This window comes from Argiope bruennichi, chromosome 4 (genome assembly GCF_947563725.1).
Source record: "Argiope bruennichi chromosome 4, qqArgBrue1.1, whole genome shotgun sequence".
NCBI lineage: Eukaryota > Metazoa > Arthropoda > Arachnida > Araneae > Araneidae > Argiope > Argiope bruennichi.
Genome location: NC_079154.1, coordinates 39526673 through 39548005, shown reverse-complemented (window position 1 = coordinate 39548005; position 21333 = coordinate 39526673). Strand labels below are relative to the sequence as shown.

The 21333-nt window shown below is 29.7% G+C and overlaps 1 protein-coding gene across 2 annotated transcripts in view; it reads left to right on the top strand.

Moving 5' to 3' along the window:
* The first annotated feature begins 2308 nt into the window (after nucleotides 1-2308).
* Nucleotides 2309-21333, top strand: part of LOC129966081 (partitioning defective 3 homolog) — a 119852-nt gene continuing 100827 nt past the window's right edge. For both annotated transcript variants that reach the window (XM_056080456.1, XM_056080455.1), the window contains exon 1: nucleotides 2309-3666. In XM_056080456.1, the coding sequence (XP_055936431.1) occupies nucleotides 3547-3666 (120 nt within the window). In that variant the 5' untranslated portion in view covers nucleotides 2309-3546. The remainder of the gene's footprint in view (nucleotides 3667-21333) is intronic.

Genomic DNA, 21333 nt, shown 5'->3' with positions numbered 1-21333 from the left:
CCGAAAGGAAAAACATTATTAACTAGATTTTAGTTTGCTACTTACTTTCTTTGTCTTTGATCACATAGGACATATGTTGCCATATGGACCTTCATAGATTATTAGGAAAATAAGAATTGGATAATTTTTCATTTTTCTTTTAAATTTATGGAACAACTTTACTTATATTGTTATTCTATAAAAAAGCTCATATAGTCACAAAAATAGTACTAAAAAAAAATAAAAGCACCATTTTTAAAATACAAAAAGAAAAATCAAATTTTGAACTAAAAAAAAACTGGAATTTTTAATTCTGGAAAACTATGTATATTTCTAACTTTTAAATTGTTGGGAACACTCACAAATTTCTTTGATTCGATCACATAGAACATATGCTGCCATATAGACATTCATAAGTCATCAGGAAAATAAGAATTAAATCTATTTTTTTTTTTTTCATTTTTCTTAAAAATGTATAGAATAATTTTACTTATATTGATTTTCTATATAAAAGCTCACAAAAATAGTACAAAAAATAAAAGCGCCATTCTTAAGGGAAAAAAAAAACCCTTGTACAAGATACAAAAAAAAAAAAAAAAACCTTGTACAAGATACACACACAAAAAAAAACAACCTTGGAATTTTTAATTCTGGAAAACCGGCTATATTATTTAAGTTTAAATTTCAAACTTTTAAATTATTGAGAACATACGCACATTTAGAAAATCTCATGTTAATTAAATTTGATTATAATTCAAAAATAATTGAATTAAGTTAATTAGTATATTTTGTGAATGTGTCTGATTACACTTTTATCAATTAATAGCTGTATTTATTACAAAAGCTTTCTTAGATCATGGATAAAAAGTAAGTCTGAGGTCTATCATTTTTGCACAACTTTAAAATTTAAAAAAAATATTTTCAATGACTCAACTTTTATTTCCATATATTTCTTCTTTAATTTTAATAAACTTCTTTCTGATAATGCGATCTTTTAAGTATATTTTACAACAATACTTCTCACTGTTTTAGTCACTTGATTTACACTCATGATTGTTAAATGCATTTCTTGTGACCACGTTATCATTGTAACATAATTTGAAACAAATTTTAAAAATAAAAAATATATTGCAGGTAGATGAATAAGTCAAAAGCATTATGAAGACCGATATTTTAAACTAGCCATTCCAATCTCTTTTTTAAACGGTTTTTTTTAATACTGAGATTCTCAATATTAGGATCTTCATTAAAAAAAGGGGGGGGGGGGGAATAATCCCACATGAGAAGGGACAAAAATTACAAAAATAAATTTATTTTTTACGATTTTTAATTTCTTTAGAGCGAGCTCTCATAAAGAATTTAAGAAAGAAAGAAAAAGAAAAAACCGCGGACAAAAATATTTCTATCTCTTTGTTTTCCACTATTCTCACGTTTAACAGCAAACTGCGCAATTTGAAATTTATTCTCTGATTCACCACTCTCATTTTCGGAGAAAAATCCGATCAACGGTGAGAAGGGACAAAAATTACAAAAATAAATTTATTTTTTACGATTTTTAATTTCTTCAGAGCGAGCTCTTATAAAGAATTTAAGAAAGAAAGAAAAAAAAACCGCGGACAAAAATATTTCTATCTCTTTGTTTTCCACTATTCTCACGTTTAACAGCAAACTGCGCAATTTGAAATTTATTCTCTGATTCACCACTCTCATTTTCGGAGAAAAATCCGATCAACGGTGAGAAGGGACAAAAATTACAAAAATAAATTTATTTTTTACGATTTTTAATTTCTTCAGAGCGAGCTCTTATAAAGAATTTAAGAAAGAAAGAAAAAAAAACCGCGGACAAAAATATTTCTATCTCTTTGTTTTCCACTATTCTCACGTTTAACAGCAAACTGCGCAATTTGAAATTTATTCTCTGATTCACCACTCTCATTTTCGGAGAAAAATCCGATCAACGGTGAGAAGGGACAAAAATTACAAAAATAAATTTATTTTTTACGATTTTTAATTTCTTCAGAGCGAGCTCTTATAAAGAATTTAAGAAAGAAAGAAAAAAAAACCGCGGACAAAAATATTTCTATCTCTTTGTTTTCCACTATTCTCACGTTTAACAGCAAACTGCGCAATTTGAAATTTATTCTCTGATTCACCACTCTCATTTTCGGAGAAAAATCCGATCAGCGGTTTCATTTTACATTCAAAATTTGGCGCCATTCTGGTGCGCAACTTGGCGCCGCTCTCTCCAATTATGGTTGCTTTTTTTTAACCGCGGCAACCCTAAAGTTGTTGTGTTCCCTAACCGCGCTGCTGGCTAAGTTCGAAAACTTTCGGCCGCGTGTGAGTGATTTCTAACTCATCGCAGGTAACAAAGACTTTTTTCGAGCGGCTTTGGAGGAGAAAGATTGCTGTGACGGTACTTCAATTGCAATAAATCTTCTGGCAAACGTACTGTAACTCGATTGTGGATACTGATTGATAGATATTGGCTTCATATCTCTTTTGCGATTGCTAGATAGTGGATTGAAACATTGTTTACGGTTAGTGGTCATCTTTACTGTGCTTGTGCTTATCCCAAGGTATATCTTGGGTTGTACTGCCTGGATTTTCTAAGTGAAGACTTCGTTATCTAGTGTTCACAACCTGGATTTTTTAAATGAAGATTTCAGAATCTGAGATATTATTTGTTTAAAACATTTATTTAGGCTTTTTCTTTCGTGGAATTGGATGTTTCTGAGGTGGTGTTGGAATATGGGTGAGAGTATGGGTTTTTAGTAATTATAGAAGTGCATTTCTTTGGGAAAAGTGTATTTCAGTGACGAGAAGTAATATTTTTATAGATTTTCTCTTTTATTATTATTATTTTTTTTATTATCAGAATTTTCTGTCTGGGTAAAACAACTTTTAAAGAAGACAGGCAAATTGTGTTAAATTATTCACTTATAAAATTTATCACTTATAAAACTTCTCTAAGAACGGCTGCATAATGAATTGAAATTTTTTTAAAAGCTTCTTCGGCTAGAAAGATAACAGAAATTCAATTCTTGTCCTTTACTTGTGGATTATCCATGTGTGTGTTTATCATCGGATCAGTTGATGGCTTAAATTGATTATTCGACAAGATCCTTGATTTGCGGATGTGATAAGCTATTTCTGGATCTTAGTCCTAAAAAGTGATTTCTCTGTCTTCATGGGCGAGCAACTGTTGATCAAAAACATCCCAACATGGGAGAGTGACAGTGGCAGCAATTCGAGCTTGAAGAGGTAGTTTTTTTAAATATTTTTTTTATCTTCTCTCGTTTGAGGATTTTTGTTCTAAGCAACGATTCTGTAACCGATTTTCCCAGGAGTGTGTGAAAGAAAATAAAAGAAAGCGTTCCCGAAGGCACGTCTCCGCGGTAAAACACCGCTGAAGCGAAAAAAGTTGAGACCTGATACTGAAAGTATGTGAGGATATTTGGAGAATTTTTTAGATCTTCCATTTCAGTGGATTTTGGATGGGGGGAGGGGCATACAAATGATTTTTTGTGACGTCATAAGGTAGGAAGTTGGTTCGGGAAAGGCAAGATGAAAGTGACAGTGAACTTTGGATCTGTGCGCGTCATAGTGCCATGTGGAAAGGGAGACCTGCCTGTGAGGAAGCTCATGGATCTAGCAATTACACGATATAAGAAAGCTACAGGAAAGGTAAGAGATTTTTTTTTTTATTTACATAGAGTTTACCTACAATAACACATTGTCGTATCTTTTATTTAATTTTTTTTAAAATTTAATTTATTAAATGAAATTTCTTAAGAGATTTATTCATCCAAATGGTTTAATTTATTTTTGAGTAAAACCATGGGAAAATTAGGAAAGTGAATATATTGTAAAACATATCGGGAAAGATTTGGTGGGAAAATCTGAATTTGAATTAAATATCCCGAATCGCCCCACTTTTTTTTATAAGTATGTAGTTTATTGAGGAAAAACTTTTTTAAATGTTAACTTCTGAATAATTTTGCTAAACAACTTTCACTCTATGTTACTTTACTTTGATAGAAGTTACTTTACTTTGTTAGTTAGTTGCATAGTTACTTTACTTTGATAGAAACCAGCTGGAGTAGCCTCCCCCAAACTTTCTCGCATTCTCTCTAATAAACATGTCATGCCAGGGATCGCCATACATGGTATTGGCATAGAACAGTTAGGAAATATTAACTTTTGGCGTTAATTTAATAATTTTACTGAATCTGCCGTTTATCCTTGGCGATTTATTTGGTAATTATTGCATGGCATGCGTTGATAGTATCCAAACACCGAATTTGTGTTTAAGACTCGGTTTTTCTCAAGCGATTGAAGCAAAAATATGGCAAAAAACTGCTCTTGTGGTTACAAAATTTCATATTAAATTTGATATATTTAAGTCAGCGTTTTTGAATTATCGCGTTTACATTTTCTAAAAGTTTAGATCGACAGATGATCAGCCCTTATTGGATGTGGCTCAAAATTTGACAGGTATCTACATTATACATGTTAAATTTATAACGTGGACACCGATTTATAATGCCGAATTTTATCTATCTAGCTCTCTTCGTTTTATAATTAAAGTGTTTAACTTGTGTTTTAACAGTCGGACTTTCTTTAAATAGATTTTACTGAAAATTTGATGGAAATCAGTAATGTTGATGTAAAGACCGTATATCAAATTTCAACCGGCTATCTCAAACCGTTTTTTGAGGTATCTTTGTCACAAACAGACGGACGGACATTTTCTGAAAATGTGTTTTTCGAATTCAGGGAGTTTCTGGAATGTGGAAAGTAACGAAAAACGTATACGAGAAAGTATACTTCAGGGGAAAAAGTGAATATATATGTTTGATGATTTAAGGAAATTTTTCTACTATACCGCACAGTGATTAAAAATTGAAATATGGTAGAAAAAATGAATTGATCTCCTTTCTGTTTTGAGAAATTTTCGTGTTACTTTTGTCTCATCTGGTGGGATATCTCTTTTTATTTAAAATATTTTTATTTTTTTTACTTAATTGAAAAATATGTTTGATGCTATTGTTTTACATTTTATGATTCATAAAAAGTCATTATTATTTAATTCCAAACATTTCATAATTAGAAAAGGTAATAGATTTTCTGTTTATATTATCTTTGTAAGAAAAATTCAAATTTACTATTTGTTTTGTTTGTGGGGAATTGGCTAAGAAGCGATCTCCTCCATTACTATTTACTTATTAAGGTGTTAAGTTGTGTGTGTGGGAGGGGCTCATAAAATTATATGAAGTTAAGATATTATGCTCGTGATGCGATTGCTAGAGAAAATTAACGATATATATTTCGTTTTGATTCCAATACACTTCTTATTAAACTTCTGAAAGACCAGTTTGAACAAATATAATTTATTTTTCTCGTTATTATTTTTTTTAAATATATTTTGCCACAAAAGTATAATATTGTATGAATAAAATTTACTAACTTAATTCTTACTTTTATGGTGGTGATTACATCTTCTATAAATATTCAAATGTAAGCGCTATTAAAAAGTATTAAATATAATACTACTAGGTTTATAATATAAAAAATTTTGATTCGTCGTACTGGGCAAATATTATTATACATTATTAGTCGTATTGGCCGTTAATAGACAAATATGTGATGAATATAGAGATGGCTTAATATTGAAAACTTTTCGCACCTCCTGAAATTCCAAAAACACAGATTCTGTTAAAAATTTCCACCCCTCCTTGTTTTCCTTCCCCGAATGTCCCTGCACTTGTTCTGTTCTACTCCCCGGCACCCCAATTCCTTCATTCTCGTCCCCTCTCGGAAGTCTTTCCCGTCCCAAATAGGAATGTCTTCAAGGTCACGGAAAGCGAGTTCAGGAGTTCATTTTCTTTGAGCTCGGTGTTGGCTCGAAACGAAAATTTTCCTGTCGTTGTAGCCTGTCAGTTTCATTTTTTGTAATATTTTTTGAAAGCAAAATCTTTACAATAGTATTTGAAAGAGTAATAGTTATTACAATTTCAGTAAATGGTAATTGATTAATTCTCTCCTCCATGTGGTACTTTAGAATATGTCATATATATAATTATATTTAGCTTCGAAGTAATTTAAAGAGAATCTAGTATGCATTTTGAACGTCTTTTTGCAGATCGCTGGTATCAAATTTTGATTCAGATCTAAAATGTGACTTCTAGACTACATATTAATTCGCTAACCTGCTGCATTTTGAGGTTGTTGCTTTCACATGCACACGAATCAGTGGTCACACTATTTTATGGCGGATTTGATTCAAAATTTGACACAAATGTACAATTCTGATATATTTATTAAAATTTGTTTGAATGAAATATACATGTAGAAAGACAGCAGTTCAACTATAGACAGATTTAGATCACTTCTTTAATTCTAATAGTAAAAATATATGTCTAACTAGTTGCATTTTCAAGTTATCATGTTATCGTTACTAATTTGATACACATTTTGATATAAATTGATACCTAAATTTGATACACATTTTGTGCAAAATCGTATGCCAAATTTTACTTATCTACTTGTTGCTTTTTTTATTTTTAAATAATTGCGTTCGCAGGTAAATGTAATTTAAACAATACGTTTTTTTTCTTTTATCGAATTTAGAAGTATCTGAATTGGGGAAGTTCTTCAATATCTCGTGGTTGAATTTTTCATCTGTTACAGAATTCTGCTTTCGTACAATACAATAGGGAAGCTATGGATAAGAGTAGAATCTCGTACAAACTTGGATACTGTTTATTTTTTTGTTATTGCTTTTTATATAAATATGGCTAATTTTTATTTAATTTATTAGCATAGTAAGGAAAAGTTGAGAAAAAGTACTGTTGATTGATAGCATCCAACGTTTTACAATTTGAGATAAGTTCCCAGTTATATAATTTTGATGCAAGGATACATCTTGAAATTTTATTCATCCACTGTTTTGAATAATGTTTTTTAAAGTTCATCTTTTTCTGATACTGAAAATGAATCGTTTTCACAGTAGTAATTTCGCTATTATGTCTGTCTACATTTCGTACGCAAGGGCAGACAGACATTCGAGCATAATATCATTTTTCGAACTCATGGATGACTAAAGCGTGGAGGCTCATTATAATTTCAAGGTCGATATTTTTTATTAATTCGATACTATTTTTTTTAATAAATGAGAAAGTTTTTTTTAAATCTTTTCCAGTCTCGCACGTGTAGAGCATAAAAATAAAATTTGATGCGTCTACCACAGATGGGAAGTGGAATATTAAAGGAGAGAATTACTACGGAAGAGAAAATCAGGTTTTATAAGTGGTTATCTACCACTTAGCCAGAGAGGAGAATCTCAAATGCTTCGTCGTTGTCTCGCAGTGATAAATGTCACTCAATTGATATTTATCTCATGAAACAAGGACGAGAGTTTTCTTTTATTCCAACAGTAAATGAGAATACATGGAATCAAGTTTGATTGACATATATTTCAGAATGAATGAAGTCGATTCTAGTCACGTTGTTGACATATGGCAGACGTAACTTCTCATGATATTTAGCATTTAACTGAACTCGGTCTTCTTGTATGTTATAAGCAAACGTTTTTTCCCGGTGTTTTTTATCCAGCAAATTTTGGATTTTCAATTCTCTGTTTCAGATAGGAGGGAAAAAATGGATAATCCATTTTTATTTTCTTGGATATGAAGTAAAGAACGAGAAGAACTCGCGATTTTGACGAATCTCCATGTTTCAGATCTCCCGGAATATCAAAAACACATTTTTGGAATTATATCGATCTGTTCTGTGAACACTATACTAGAATTTGTTACATATTCTCTACTCCAAATTTGTATTTTTCTATTGAATTTTGAATGAAATCCAATTATAGGACATCTGTCTTTCCGACTATCCGAATATAAATATGAAATGAAGAGAGTGATTGGGGTAAAATTCGGTGCATGTATTTAATATCTAAAATATAGATATCTATCAAATTTAATTCCAAATCCGTTTTTCTTTTCTTTCACAAGCATGTAAAGTGTTAACTCAAAAACGCAAGGGTTTAAATATATGGAATTTAGTATGGAATTTTTTTATTATAGTTGTAGTTCTGTGCTAATTTTTGGTTAATGTAGGCTGGAAAAAAGACCTAAATACGTTCGGTTTTCTGGTACTTTTATATTATAACTCATTCCAGCGATTGATCACTAAAGTTCCCACTCGTGTAGATTCTTTCTTAAACTATTGCTCGCCAGTGCATACAATTACCAATACCCAAGTACATTTATTAATAAATATGCGAGAATTTCGGGGAGACATTCCCTCTGTTTTTACTTATTACCAAAAAGTTCACTTTTTTTAAAGGAGTTTAACGATAATTTTTCAAAATAAAACTTTTCTTCTCAGTATTAATTACCATTAGAATATGCCTAATAGGAATAGATAAGCCTGAAGCGTAAAAGTCAAATCGATAACAGAACATCGTATATATAAATATTTACCATTTATGATTCAAAACATTTTAACTATTTCCTTGTTTCTTTATTTTTTATTTATTTGCTGGCCATCATTGGTGATCATTTGGTTCGCCGTGAACTTGATCTCCTCGATTCATTCAACATAATATTTTTTTATATGAAATTATGATAGACATTAAACACATAACTTTAATAGTCTTATACCTGTTTTGTTATCTGCATACATGAATCATTTTAATTGAGTCACATTCTATGTCCTACTCGTTATGTTTTAACTTAAGGTGTACTGTCATCGTAACTATAGTCTTAAGGAGTACTTCTATTGCAAGATATTCTTTCCCTTAATCTGTATGTAAGTTGCACTGTTGTTATACATTTCCTTTTCCTTTGCTTTTAACAGTAGAAGAAAGGCACACGATTAAATATTTGATGAAGCAATGAAAGCAATTTGAATTTGATTGCACCAATGAAATTTATTGTTAAAATATCTATGCATAAAAATATTTTTTTTAAAAATTGGCGAAATTTAGGGAGATTTTGCATTATAATTAAATCTGTATCATTAAACTTTGCAAATTTTGAAATGGTATTAAAATTAATTTTGTACAATACTATATTTTCAGGAGTTATTGCGGAAAAACGCCAATATTTCGCTTAATATTTTAATTAATTAGACTTCTATTTTTTAAAAAATATTGAACAAATGCGCACATCCTGACTTTCTAAAAGTACACCTTTGCAAAATGTGATAGCTGTTGTTCAAAATGTGTGTCTTGTGAAGTGTTACACACACACACACACACACACACACACACACACACACACACACACACACACACACACACACACACACACACACACACACACACACACACACACACACACACACACACTTCCACTTCCACTTTCTTATAAATAGAGATAATAGATACTTTCTTGTACTTTTTTAAATGTCATTCAATGCCTTTTTCAAATCTTCCAATGCATTGTCTTGGATTGTGTTTCCGATTCTTTAAACATTCTGGATTGATGTTTCAGAAAATTTGGTTGTTTTATCTTCTTGAAGCTATGCAAAATATTCTAAAATTAAATTGCTTCGATGCAATTGAAATTAAACTTATCAATATGAGTCCACTACTACTATAGCGAAAATGTACTGCTCATGCATAATTTAAATTCAGTTTTGTATTTTCCATTCATTCTGCTGATGTTTTGATTGCTGGTTATATAACAAGAGGCTATCCGAATATATATAACTGTGAAACCATGAAGAAAGGCGGATAAAATATGTCGTATCTATCTCTCTACATTGCAAAATCGTGACTGCTGTTATTATTTTACTGAATATCAGAATCCACAACAAAATGCTTAAATATATGTTTGCCAACAAAAGTAGACACACACTGTCTGCAATCGTAGGTATGAGACAGATCGAATTAGGAAATACACCGGATTAATACAGTTCATTTAAAACATCACATTTCAGAGGCAGTACCTGTGTTTATTACGTAGATTAGTACAAAAATAATCCAAATTATATAGAAAGTTATTCTGCAAATAATAAATATTGCAATTTAACTTAACATTTTTTTTCTTGCATCAGCCAAAATCATTGATATCCGGTTGCAATGACTTGTTTTTCAATTCATGCTCCCAAGTAGTTTTTTTTTTTTTTTTTTTTTTTAACTGTTGGATTATAAAGAAAGTTGGATTGTTACAGTGCCGAATTATTGAGAGTCCACCATATTTGTTCCAAAAGTCACTGTTTCATTCAAACTTTAATAATTATTAATCTTACTATTATAATAAAAATTATTTTTGGTTATACTGCTCACTAAAATTAGAGGATAGTTCAAAACGAGTCTGAAGTGAACGATGAAGTAAAGTGAAAAAAAAACCGATTATATATATAAAAAAACTTTATTGGACAAGAGCATCATAATACATCTTATAATATCCTTTTCAGATATTCTGGTCCAATAAAAAAAAATGAAAATGTTTTTTTTTTTTTTTTTTTTAATTTCTTGATATATAAGTTAATATTTCTAATTTTTGCAAATAATATATTTTTCATAATACATTTGTAAGATTTTATTTATTATATTCAATTTCAATTATCAGATAATATAAAAAATCAAAAATTTGTCAGTTTGGATGATTTTGTGGAACATTTGCTTTAAAAAGGAAAAGTTGCAAATGAGTAGCATTTGAATCTTCTATTTTTGAAGCTTATATTTATCTTAACTTCAATATTAAGACTGACTGTATGTTTGCAGTTTCTTCACCTTTTCGCCTAAATAATAATTCCATTTTCTTTTCCTCTGTTCTTATTCTTTATCTTGTTTGCATAGCCATATTTCTCTTCTCCTGCTTAGAGCATATACCAAGGGCGTATTTTTGAAAGAGCTGTTAAAGATTTCTTCTAAGCTTAGATGAAGAAACTCCAGGAGGCACAGTATGCGGACATTTTTGTATGAATCGAGTTATTATTATCCAATAATTACTTATAATTTACACGATTTATAGCACTAACTGCAATCTTTACATACAAGAGGCAATTCTTAAGAAAAGTAGCTGTGCTACTTATTTAACATCTAAGTGGCTTTTATTTATTCGGAAACAAGTTGATTTGCACATCATGTGGAACTGCCTTAGCTGCGCTTCCTCCTATATCACCATTATCCAGTGTGTTACATTTTTATTAATTTTTTATTCCTCTATGGTCCTCCTGCCTGATAAACCACTTTTCAGTAAATTTTTTTCCATCTAGATTAAGAAATTTTATATTTTTGGTTTAAATATATTAAATATGATATTATAGATTTCATATTTATTAATTTTATGTGCAAAGTCGATGAAAAATATTAAAGTCAATAAATATAATGCATCACGGTAGTAAATAGATTTCAAACTGCATATATATTTTTATAAACGTTTTTTGATTTAACCATAATTTTTAATCAATCACCACCTTATCCATAGCTCAAAGATGTTTGCAAACACAAGTATTACATCATTCATAGTTTGCAGTCTTGTATGTACTGTCAACTTGTATTGCCAGTGATGATTCAGGAAATGGAATCACTTGGTATTCACGCTATAATTTGAATTTTGGTGGGGTTCAGATTCGCAAAGTAAACTGATATCAATCGATATTGATAATCGTATATGAAAACATAAGGCATCCACTTAAATCTGAAATTAGTGATGATCTAGTCTATAAAAGCAAATGATGTGCAGCACTCCCAAAAATTATTTTAAAATTTTGTATTTTCCTTTTAAATCTTACTTGGCTATTTCCCACTCTGAGAATTCGATCTACATTGCAAATGAGAAATAATAATACTAAAAACGAAACACACAAAAATTAATCAAAAACGCAGAAGAGACACTGAGTGAGCTCTGAAGAGATCAAAACTTTCTCGCTATGCATGGCTAAACAATGGAGAAAAAGGATGCTTTTTTTCCTTTATACTTATCAACAACAAAGTTTGAGTTTTCACACAACTCTGGCTTGGCATTCAGCCAGCTGATGCTTCCCCTATCATCAACTCCCCTCAGGTACCCTACTATATTTCTTGATTTGTATTTTTTCGCTGTTCCTTGTTTCTATTTTCGTTTGTTTGTGTCGGTTTCGCTTTCATGTTGTTCCGAAGGAAAGGTATGTCAATTATTACATATTTGTTTTCTCTGGTTAAAAGTCATTCATCATTAAAAGATATGATGACAATTTTTCTAAAATGTAACGCAGAAAATTACAATTAAAAATTTGGAGCTACTTGGAAAATATATGAAATATGTAGAAAAGTGTCGTATTAAGTAAAAAAAAAAAAAAAACAGTTACTGCGAAGCTTTTGTGTTTATAGAATAAGTCGATATTTTGAGACTGGACCAGAAGCAGCTTTAAAATTGATTCCTATTTGTAATAAATAATAAAACTTCCTATTCCCCAAAGGGTTACAGTGGTGATTTTCTATGCCAGAAGTAAAATAGTGGCTGATTGCTTATTGTGGAACAAAAATTAATATAAGGGTCTTTCTGTCATAAAAATACAATACAAATGCTATATAAATCTTGTTAAAATTAACTCATGCAACGTTACCATATAAATTCTACTCTTTCAAATCGTTAAAAAAGAACGTTATAATGACAATACTCATGAGGACGACTGTTTCAAACCACGGGTGGATATATATAAAGTTCCAATGACATAATCAGCGAGTCACACGTAGTAACAGAAGGCTACTATTCTTTGTGACTGCGACCAGCTGTAGAGGTGTTCACTACGGATTTCCCCTTTTCGTATTCTGGATGCATAATCACTTCATGCACGCATATCCCCTGTCTCACCCTCCTCCCTGTGCCTTTTTCGACGTTATTTTATTTGTTGTTCAGCCCGGGGTAAAGGAAACCACCTGGCGGACTCACTGCTCCACTAGGTATAACCGGCATTCTATCAACCAGTCTGGAATGGTTATTATACCTTTGGAGTTGTCCTCTTTCAAAGGTTGGGGATGGGTTGGGTCGCTGGGAAGCTACTTGAAGGAATGGAGAGTTTGTTTATGAGAGGTCAGTTTGATTTCCTGAACTCTTGGTTTCCCTTTCAGTACTATGGAGATGAGTTAGTTGGAATTCCTGGCTGTTTACCCTAAGAGGAGTTTCTGATTCCAAAGGGAGCTTTTCAATTTAAGGAATTTACTTTATTTTTGGTAAGCAAAGTTTTGGCAAAAGCATCAAGACTAGAATATTTTTTGTTTTTGTTTTTATAAAAATAAATACACAAATAACAAGTAAATGGAAAAAGTGAAACGAAATAAAAACACATCATTTCTGCAATCTGGAAGGCATATTCATTTTATCTATCTGGCAACATAAAGAGTTGATGTTAGAAATAATCAATATTAGGGCTTGAAAATCACTTTTCAGACTCTAACTTCTAAGATATTGCAGTTATCAAAAAACTTCAAATACAAAAGTTGTTCGTCATAATGAGGTGCTAATTTGGCTAATTTATTTTTCTATCTTCAATATGAAGAAGGTTATAGCCCTTCAATGCCTCCTATTTTATTACTATTATAATGCATTCTATAATACATTAGGACTGTATGTATATTTTGTAGTACAAGAAAGTCAAAATTTTGCATTCTATTTTCAAAATCGAAATACTTGTAATATATTCAAATTCCTTTTTGATTGAATGGCAACAGAAAATGTTATTTATAAAAAATTGTAATGTAAACATTGTAACTTAAAATTTTTATATTACAATTGCTATGTATTATTTGCGTATAAAATTTTTTACTGTATAACTGTAAACATAAATATTAAGCCATAAAAATAATAAAGCTCACCGTTATTTATTTAACAACAAAATTAATTATTTTCTTTTTTTCTTTTTTTTAAAATTATGCTATATACAGTGAACACTTTAGAATTTGAATATTTTAATAAATTTAGAGGAACATGTGTAGTGTTGGAACAGAAAAAGGATTATTTGCAGATGATTTCAATTAATTTTTTTTGGGGGGAGGGGAGTTTAAATTTCATTTTTAAACCACTGAACAATTAAACGTGACAGCATACTTCAAAATCTGTTTCCCGCTTAGAAGAAGAGCGATAGCGAGTGCGCAGGTGTAATCGAATATCGTTTTCAATTGTACATTTATAAACAGATGGCCTGAACAGGATTCGTAGTAGTTATGAAGGCCAGACTTCTGCTGATTTGGGAGGGGGGAGTATAATTTTTTCATTCTTTTTTTTTTTCTTTTCAACTGAACGGTAATAAAATTTTGTTAAATACAAATTCTATTCGATACTTTAATGTAAGAATAATAATAGATTAAGTAACAAATTTTTTTATAGTAATAAAACCTTTGAAATATAAATATGTGGAATTAAATTAATCGTTATAAATAAATGTATTAATTTGCATATACTAGATTGAAGCCTTTGGAACTTTTTCGGTTTAAAGTAATATCTTTAAAAAGTTTTTCAGCTTTAGGATTTAAAAAAAATGTAATAAATAAATGTGTTTTTTCAGTTATTACTGGTTTATATCCTAAGGATTAACAGTGGCGCAGTATGGCCAAAAATGGCCCTTGTACCAAAAAAATCAAATCAACCAACCAACCTAAGGATTAACAGGTTCTTAGGCAGTAGAAAAAAGCTATTTTTTTTATTTATATGCTCCACTAATTAACTGACATGTTAAAATTATATTTATTCTAAAAAAATATTAATTGTGATATCTGCTAAAATAGTTTTTAAATTTGATTTTTTTAATGTTATATATATGTTACCGTTAAAGTATATAATGCAGTTATTTCATAGAATACCTAGTTATTCCATGAAATAACTGATCGTGTCCGTTAAAGTGTGTAATATGTTATTAATTTGACACTTTAACTAGTTATTCTAATAAATAACTAGGTATTCTATAAATTAACTAATGAGACAGTTAAAGTGTAAAATAAACAATTTATCTAAAATGAAATTAAAGTAATGATAGACAATTAAAATAAAAAAGAAGCAATTTATCTAATTTATGCAGCGTATAAATGGTATTTATGGAAACGTACCATAAAATCATTTGTTACAACAAGGATTACTAAAATGACACTTGGAATTACAAAGAACATTATTTCTAAAACAAAAACATTTTTTATTTCTAAAACAAACAAACAAAAACATAAATGCAGTAGGGGTGGAAGGTAAATGTATTTGTTGTGCGAGATATATGATATAGATTATTTTACACTTTAACGGTCTGCAGATCGTTATTCTATGAAATAACTAGTTAAACCATGAAATACAAGAGAGTTTTACACTTTAACGGACACGATCAGTTATTTCATGGAATAAGTAACTATTCTATAAAGTAACGGATTTCATACTTTAACGGTAACATATATTGAAAGAAATGTAGCAATTTCGTGCTTCCTTTATTATTAAATATTTATAATTATTTCTTCAAGTGCTGGATTTATTGTTCCATTTAATACACACGCACACACACACACACACACCATCATATTTTGCAGTGATAATGTGAATTTAGATTTGAGATGGGACAAATTATTGAAAGCTTTATGAAAAGTTTTCAGAAAAGAAATATCCGATAAAGTTATATGCTTTTCAGGCAGAATTATCAGTAATTTGTTTTAATTATGTTGGAATGCGTAATGAATATGTATTCGGTAAATTATGCTGTAAAAAATGTTGTTTTGGTAAGTGTAAAAAAAAAAAAATGAAACATGTTTTATGTTACTCTTTACATCACAAACATGAACATGTGTGGGATGCTGTTCATGGAGTACATAGATTTATTTTGTGGGATATATAGATGGTAGTTAAATCATCTGTACTCTATTTCAAGAATTTTAATGTTTGGAAAATGAGATTGGATGAGGGTTTTATTTTAATTCTTTATTTGAAGACAATAAAAACAATAAATTTACAAAACTGTGGAGAGATTTGAAAATAATCTTCATTATTTCTCATGAATAACCCTTTATAGTAAGAGGATTCACAGTTCATGAAAACATTGAAGAGGGGAATTAAAATGAAATACCTTGTTTCACAATGCACGTAAAGCAGTCTGATGGAACCAACTAAGTTAACGTTACTAAAGAATAGAGAATATCATCAACATCAGCTCATTCAAAATATTGCATATTTTTTGAGGAACAAATGGCTAAAGATAAAACAGATGGCCAAAGTCGTAATATTCTGATACCTTGATGTCTTTACTGAAATTAAATATAAAGCTAATGCACTTCAACAAGCCAAAGATTATTCATCGTTCTCAAATTCTAATGAGAAAGATTATTATTGATAATAGTCGAACAAATTGAAAAATTTGGGAAACATTTCTAAAAAGAAACAAATTTTTATGTATATATTTAATAGAATAGCTTGATTTTTATACCCAAGCTGTATTGTTTGTAACCTTTCCCCCAAGTATTTAACATTTTCATGAAATAGTGGTATAGTAATTTTTTTAAAGTTATTAAATGTAGTGTGATGAAATAAATTAAATATTAAATAAAAGTACTTTAATAAAATTTTTCAAATAAAACCTGCATAGAAATCATTTTAAATAATTTATTTTCAATGTTGGTGAAATATATGCGGAATTATTGGTCAGATTTTATGTTTAAAATTGGATACTTACTTAGTTAATACCTAACTTTCATTTTGTAATATGCTATTCTATGATCAAGAAACAATCTTAACGTTGGTTTTTATTTTTCTCTAAAAAAATGCTTAAAAAGTGTTTATTTTTAAAATTTAAATTTGACTAAGAACCCTATGTAAGAAATGCAGAAAACAAATAAAACTTAATTTCAAATTTTGTTTCAGTTAAAATTTATTGATTGAAATATATTTATTACTTGTGTAAATTAAAGAACCTATTATTTACACAAATAGGAAGATTTTTATTGAAGACTCTTCCTACGTGAAGTCATAAAATTTTGCAAAATTAATTGTAAAAGTTGCCGATCTAAATCAGAGCACAGAATAAGGTTAAGGCAATATATGCGTATAAATCCAGGAAGTTGTTCCGACAAGCCTTTGATATTTGAGGATGCTTCTAATTTTTCATATTGATTGACATTACCTGCTCTCAGTGAAAGTGGTATTCTAAAGGAGATACGGTGCCAAAAGGGCAGGCGGGAATTCAAATCGATCCATAGGCGTTGGCACTCTGGCGCAGTTGATGAAAACAAAAGCAAAAGTGTACCACAGATTATGGAACTCGCCAGGATGCGAGACAACTAATCTGGGCGTCGCATTCCGACACAAAAACCGCCAAGAAAAATCTAAAAAAACGAACAAAAAAAATGGAAACACGTAGAAATAGGATGGAAAAGCTACATTTAGTATTCAGATCCAAACAGAACAGGAAATTTATTGTGTATCGTCGTGAAAAGTACAAGGTATTTGCTAAATAGTGAATAGTGTTGAATGTTAACCACATGGCGGGAAAATACTGTGACAGTGAATGAAAGGTTATGGTATGATAAAAAAGAAAAAACTGTGTTGTCAGAGCAAGAGTTTGGCATTTGGGTCTTCCTCGTTTATTTGTTTATTTTTACTTGCCAGTGACGTTAATACTTCCATTCTGACCGATTTTTCACCTGCGTTTGTAGGTTATGAGTTGATCTGAAGGTTTAAGATTGTTTAAACGTCGATTTTTTTCTTCTAAGATCTGTATCAAGGTAAATAGAATTCCAATTAAGAATTGAACTAGAGGTGTTGTATACTTAAACATTAAAATTCTGAGGACTTTTTTAATATACTGTCTTTTTTTATCATCTGAAAGTCATTAAATTTTGATGATGAAAAACTGTTTTACGCCTCTCTTCAATCAATACGTCTCTCAGCAGCTCTTTTTCTAATTTCGGCAGATTGACATAAATAGAATTAAGTGTTTCATAGTATACTACTGAGATTTCAGCAAAATATTGTCAATTTTAAGATTTTACTTTTATACAAGTTACTTTATTTTACTTTCATACAAGTTACTTTATTTTACTTTCATACAAGTTACTTTATTTTTCTTTTATACAAGTTACTTTATTTTACTTTCATACAAGTTACTTTATTTTACTTTCATACAAGTTACTTTATTTTTCTTTTATACAAGTTACTTTATTTTACTTTCATACAAGTTACTTTATTTTACTTTCATACAAGTTACTTTATTTTACTTTCATACAAGTTACTTTATTTTACTTTCATACAAGTTACTTTATTTTACTTTTATACAAGTTACTTTATTTTACTTTTATACAAGTTACTAGATAAGTTATATTTGATTGAAAAATTTTTATTACAACAGGTGAAAAAAATTCTTAGGCTTTTAGAACAAAATAAATTCTTTTTCTTTGTTTCGCTGCCTAAAGAAGAATTTTTGTAAAATACTTCAGAAATAATGTATATAGAATACATGTAAATAAATACATGTAAAAATATAACATAAAATAATACATGTAAAATACATGTAGAATACATCAGCAATATTCGAATGAGGTAATTTACGTTTAATGAAAATTCTTTATTGCGTAGTAAATTTTTTTGGTAAATATTTAAGAATTTGTAAAAGTTTCTTTAATTTTTAGAATGCACTACAATCGGAGAAAATATCTTTGTCAAAAGCATATGCTTTAAAATTTTTGAGATCTAAAAATGTATATTAATTTTAGGCTACTGATATTAAATCAATAAATTTTATTAAATTATAACTTATTAATGTAAATATTATATGAATTGAATAATGATTTTGAATGCATCATTATTTTAATGTCTAATTTTGATGCATGCACCTGGCTTGATTGTTAAATATTAATGGAATTCAAATACTTCAATATCACAAAGCTTGATCATTAAATTTTGTTTAATATGATTGACATGTTAAACTAGATAGTTAGGTATACCAACGCATTATTTTGTTATTACATAGATATTACTTTTATGCTATAAATGTAGCATTAATATATTAATAATAATTATTATTTTAATACATTATAATTATGTAAATGTACACTTGAAATAATACACTAATTATATAAATATATTAGTGAAAATGGCTTACATATTTAATCAGTTGAATATCTTACTGGTGGTAGCTCGTCGTTCCAGCATGCAGTGCTGTAAAAAAAAATTTTTAAAAAGAATACAATTGATAATTTTATTTAAAAAATATTTTATTTCTGAGTAGCCCAAGGTTTTTAAATTAAATTTTATTTTGAGAAATTTTTCGGCTTATATTTTTTTAATTGTGTGACTTCTAACAAAAAATATTGCTGAAACGAATATGTATTAAAACAGATGAGTTTCCATTAACTTTAAATAAAAATTAAGAATAACAAGGAAATAGCTAAACTAAAACTATAAAACTAAAAATTAGTGAAAGAGAAAAAGAGAAATCGAGAATCCGGAGGCGAAATTTTAGAGAGAGAGAGGGAGAGAGTCATCGTATACAGCAACGATTTTAACTTCCGATTCATCGTTCAGGTAACCGCAGTGAGGAATTTTAATGCTTTCAAGGATTATTTCTTGTAGCCGTAATCTGGGTCTCTAATACTCGTTGATTCATTTTCTCTTCTTTTTTAAAAAACTTTTTTTTTCTCAATTTTCATTGATAACTAAGTTCTCAGTGTGGAAAAATTAGCACATAAGATAAAAAAAGAAAATTCAGATTTTTAACTTTATCAATAATAAAAGGCTCTCAAAGCTCGTTTAGTGAAATCATGGCTATTGTTTGAGACGCCAAGTATCTTTACGAAATTCCCCTCCTAACCTTTCGGTGAGATTGATTGAGTACTCGTTGTGCGTGCTTTGTTCATAGCTGACGTTCGCCCAGATGGGTTTGGATGATAGAGAGATTTCTTAAGAATCTTCAAAGAATATCCGAACATATATTTGTTTAGTAATCATCAGCTAAGAAGATTCCTGTTTTGTACATTAACCTCTTATGAATACGTGCTGTCATTGCGGCTTCTGAAGCGGCAGGTAATTTTTCTTATCTTTGAAAGAAAAATGAGGGTGTTTCAGTTTTTTTGAAGTACTTGAACTCGGAGGATCTTAAAAATGACGGTTAAAATAATATAAGAACTGGTACAGCTCTAATTTCATTAATCTTATCTTTAAAACATTAAGTATGTACCTTGGGCCGCGGTGGCCTGGTGGTAAGGTCTGGGCTTCGCAACCGCATGATTTCAGTTTCAAGACCCGTTTCCAAAAAAGAACTGTTGTGTAAGTGGGTCTGGTGCACGTTAAATCCTTCGGGACCAGACGTTCACCCGCTAGTGTGGTGTGTAACTTTGGAGAAGGGGTGCCAGCTCAGGTGTCGTCCGCGGTTCAAGATTACTAGGTCCGTCCCAAAATAGTCCTAGTGTTTCTTTAAAACGGGACGTTAATATAACTAAACTTTAAATAAAGTAAATACCTACCTTGTAGTTATCTTGACAATAGAATGGATGCGTTTGTTCAATATTCGCAATGATTATCGGTTAAGTCACTTCCATCAAATTTCCAATAAAACAGCTGACATGACTTGTAATTTTTATTAGAAGTTTTATAGAACTTAAAACAGACAGTTAATATATGTGAAACAATTAGGTGTATTGAGCAGTGTCTTTTTCAACTACCTCTAATAACTTCAAAAAAAATTTATTACCGTCGTAAATAATGCTAATCTTATTGAGATACGAAATATATAGATTTGGATGAAAGATAATTTCTTGCTCTATCTGACATCCATGTATATCTTTTCCCATTTCTTACTGTTGACAGAATGACAATTCTTATTGTGCGGGAGATAAAGTACTATGGTAAAGGATGACTGCACTCTGGAATTTTGTTTACATTCTCTCCCTTATTTAGTTATCGTCCAACCGGAACTAGAATATGAATGAGATGAGATGAGTATAAAATGCTCTAGTTCGGGAAAAAAATATTTTTTTTATCATTAAAATCATAAAGCGCTCTCATATTTTAAAATAAAATCTTAAATTATTTTCCGTATTTTCGTAAAAGGGAGGAAATATTCATTATTTTTGGAAATGGAATGCATCTTTTGTCGGCAGAGCTGTAATTTGTTTTTATCTTCTTCAAAGAGAAATTATTTACTAAATAAAGTCAAAATAATATAGAAAATGAAGATAAGCCGATGAAAAGGAAATTTGTGAAATATGAAATGTAGTAATCGTTTATAGAAAGTTTTATTAGTAGATCGTTTGCATTCTCTGCCATTATTCATTTTTCAAAAAATTTAATTTTCAACAGAAAAGTTGCTTTTCATACTGAAAACAATCATTTTTGAAAATTATGTTTACTATAATCTTTATGAAAACGCCTTTTGCCTTTGATATAAATACAG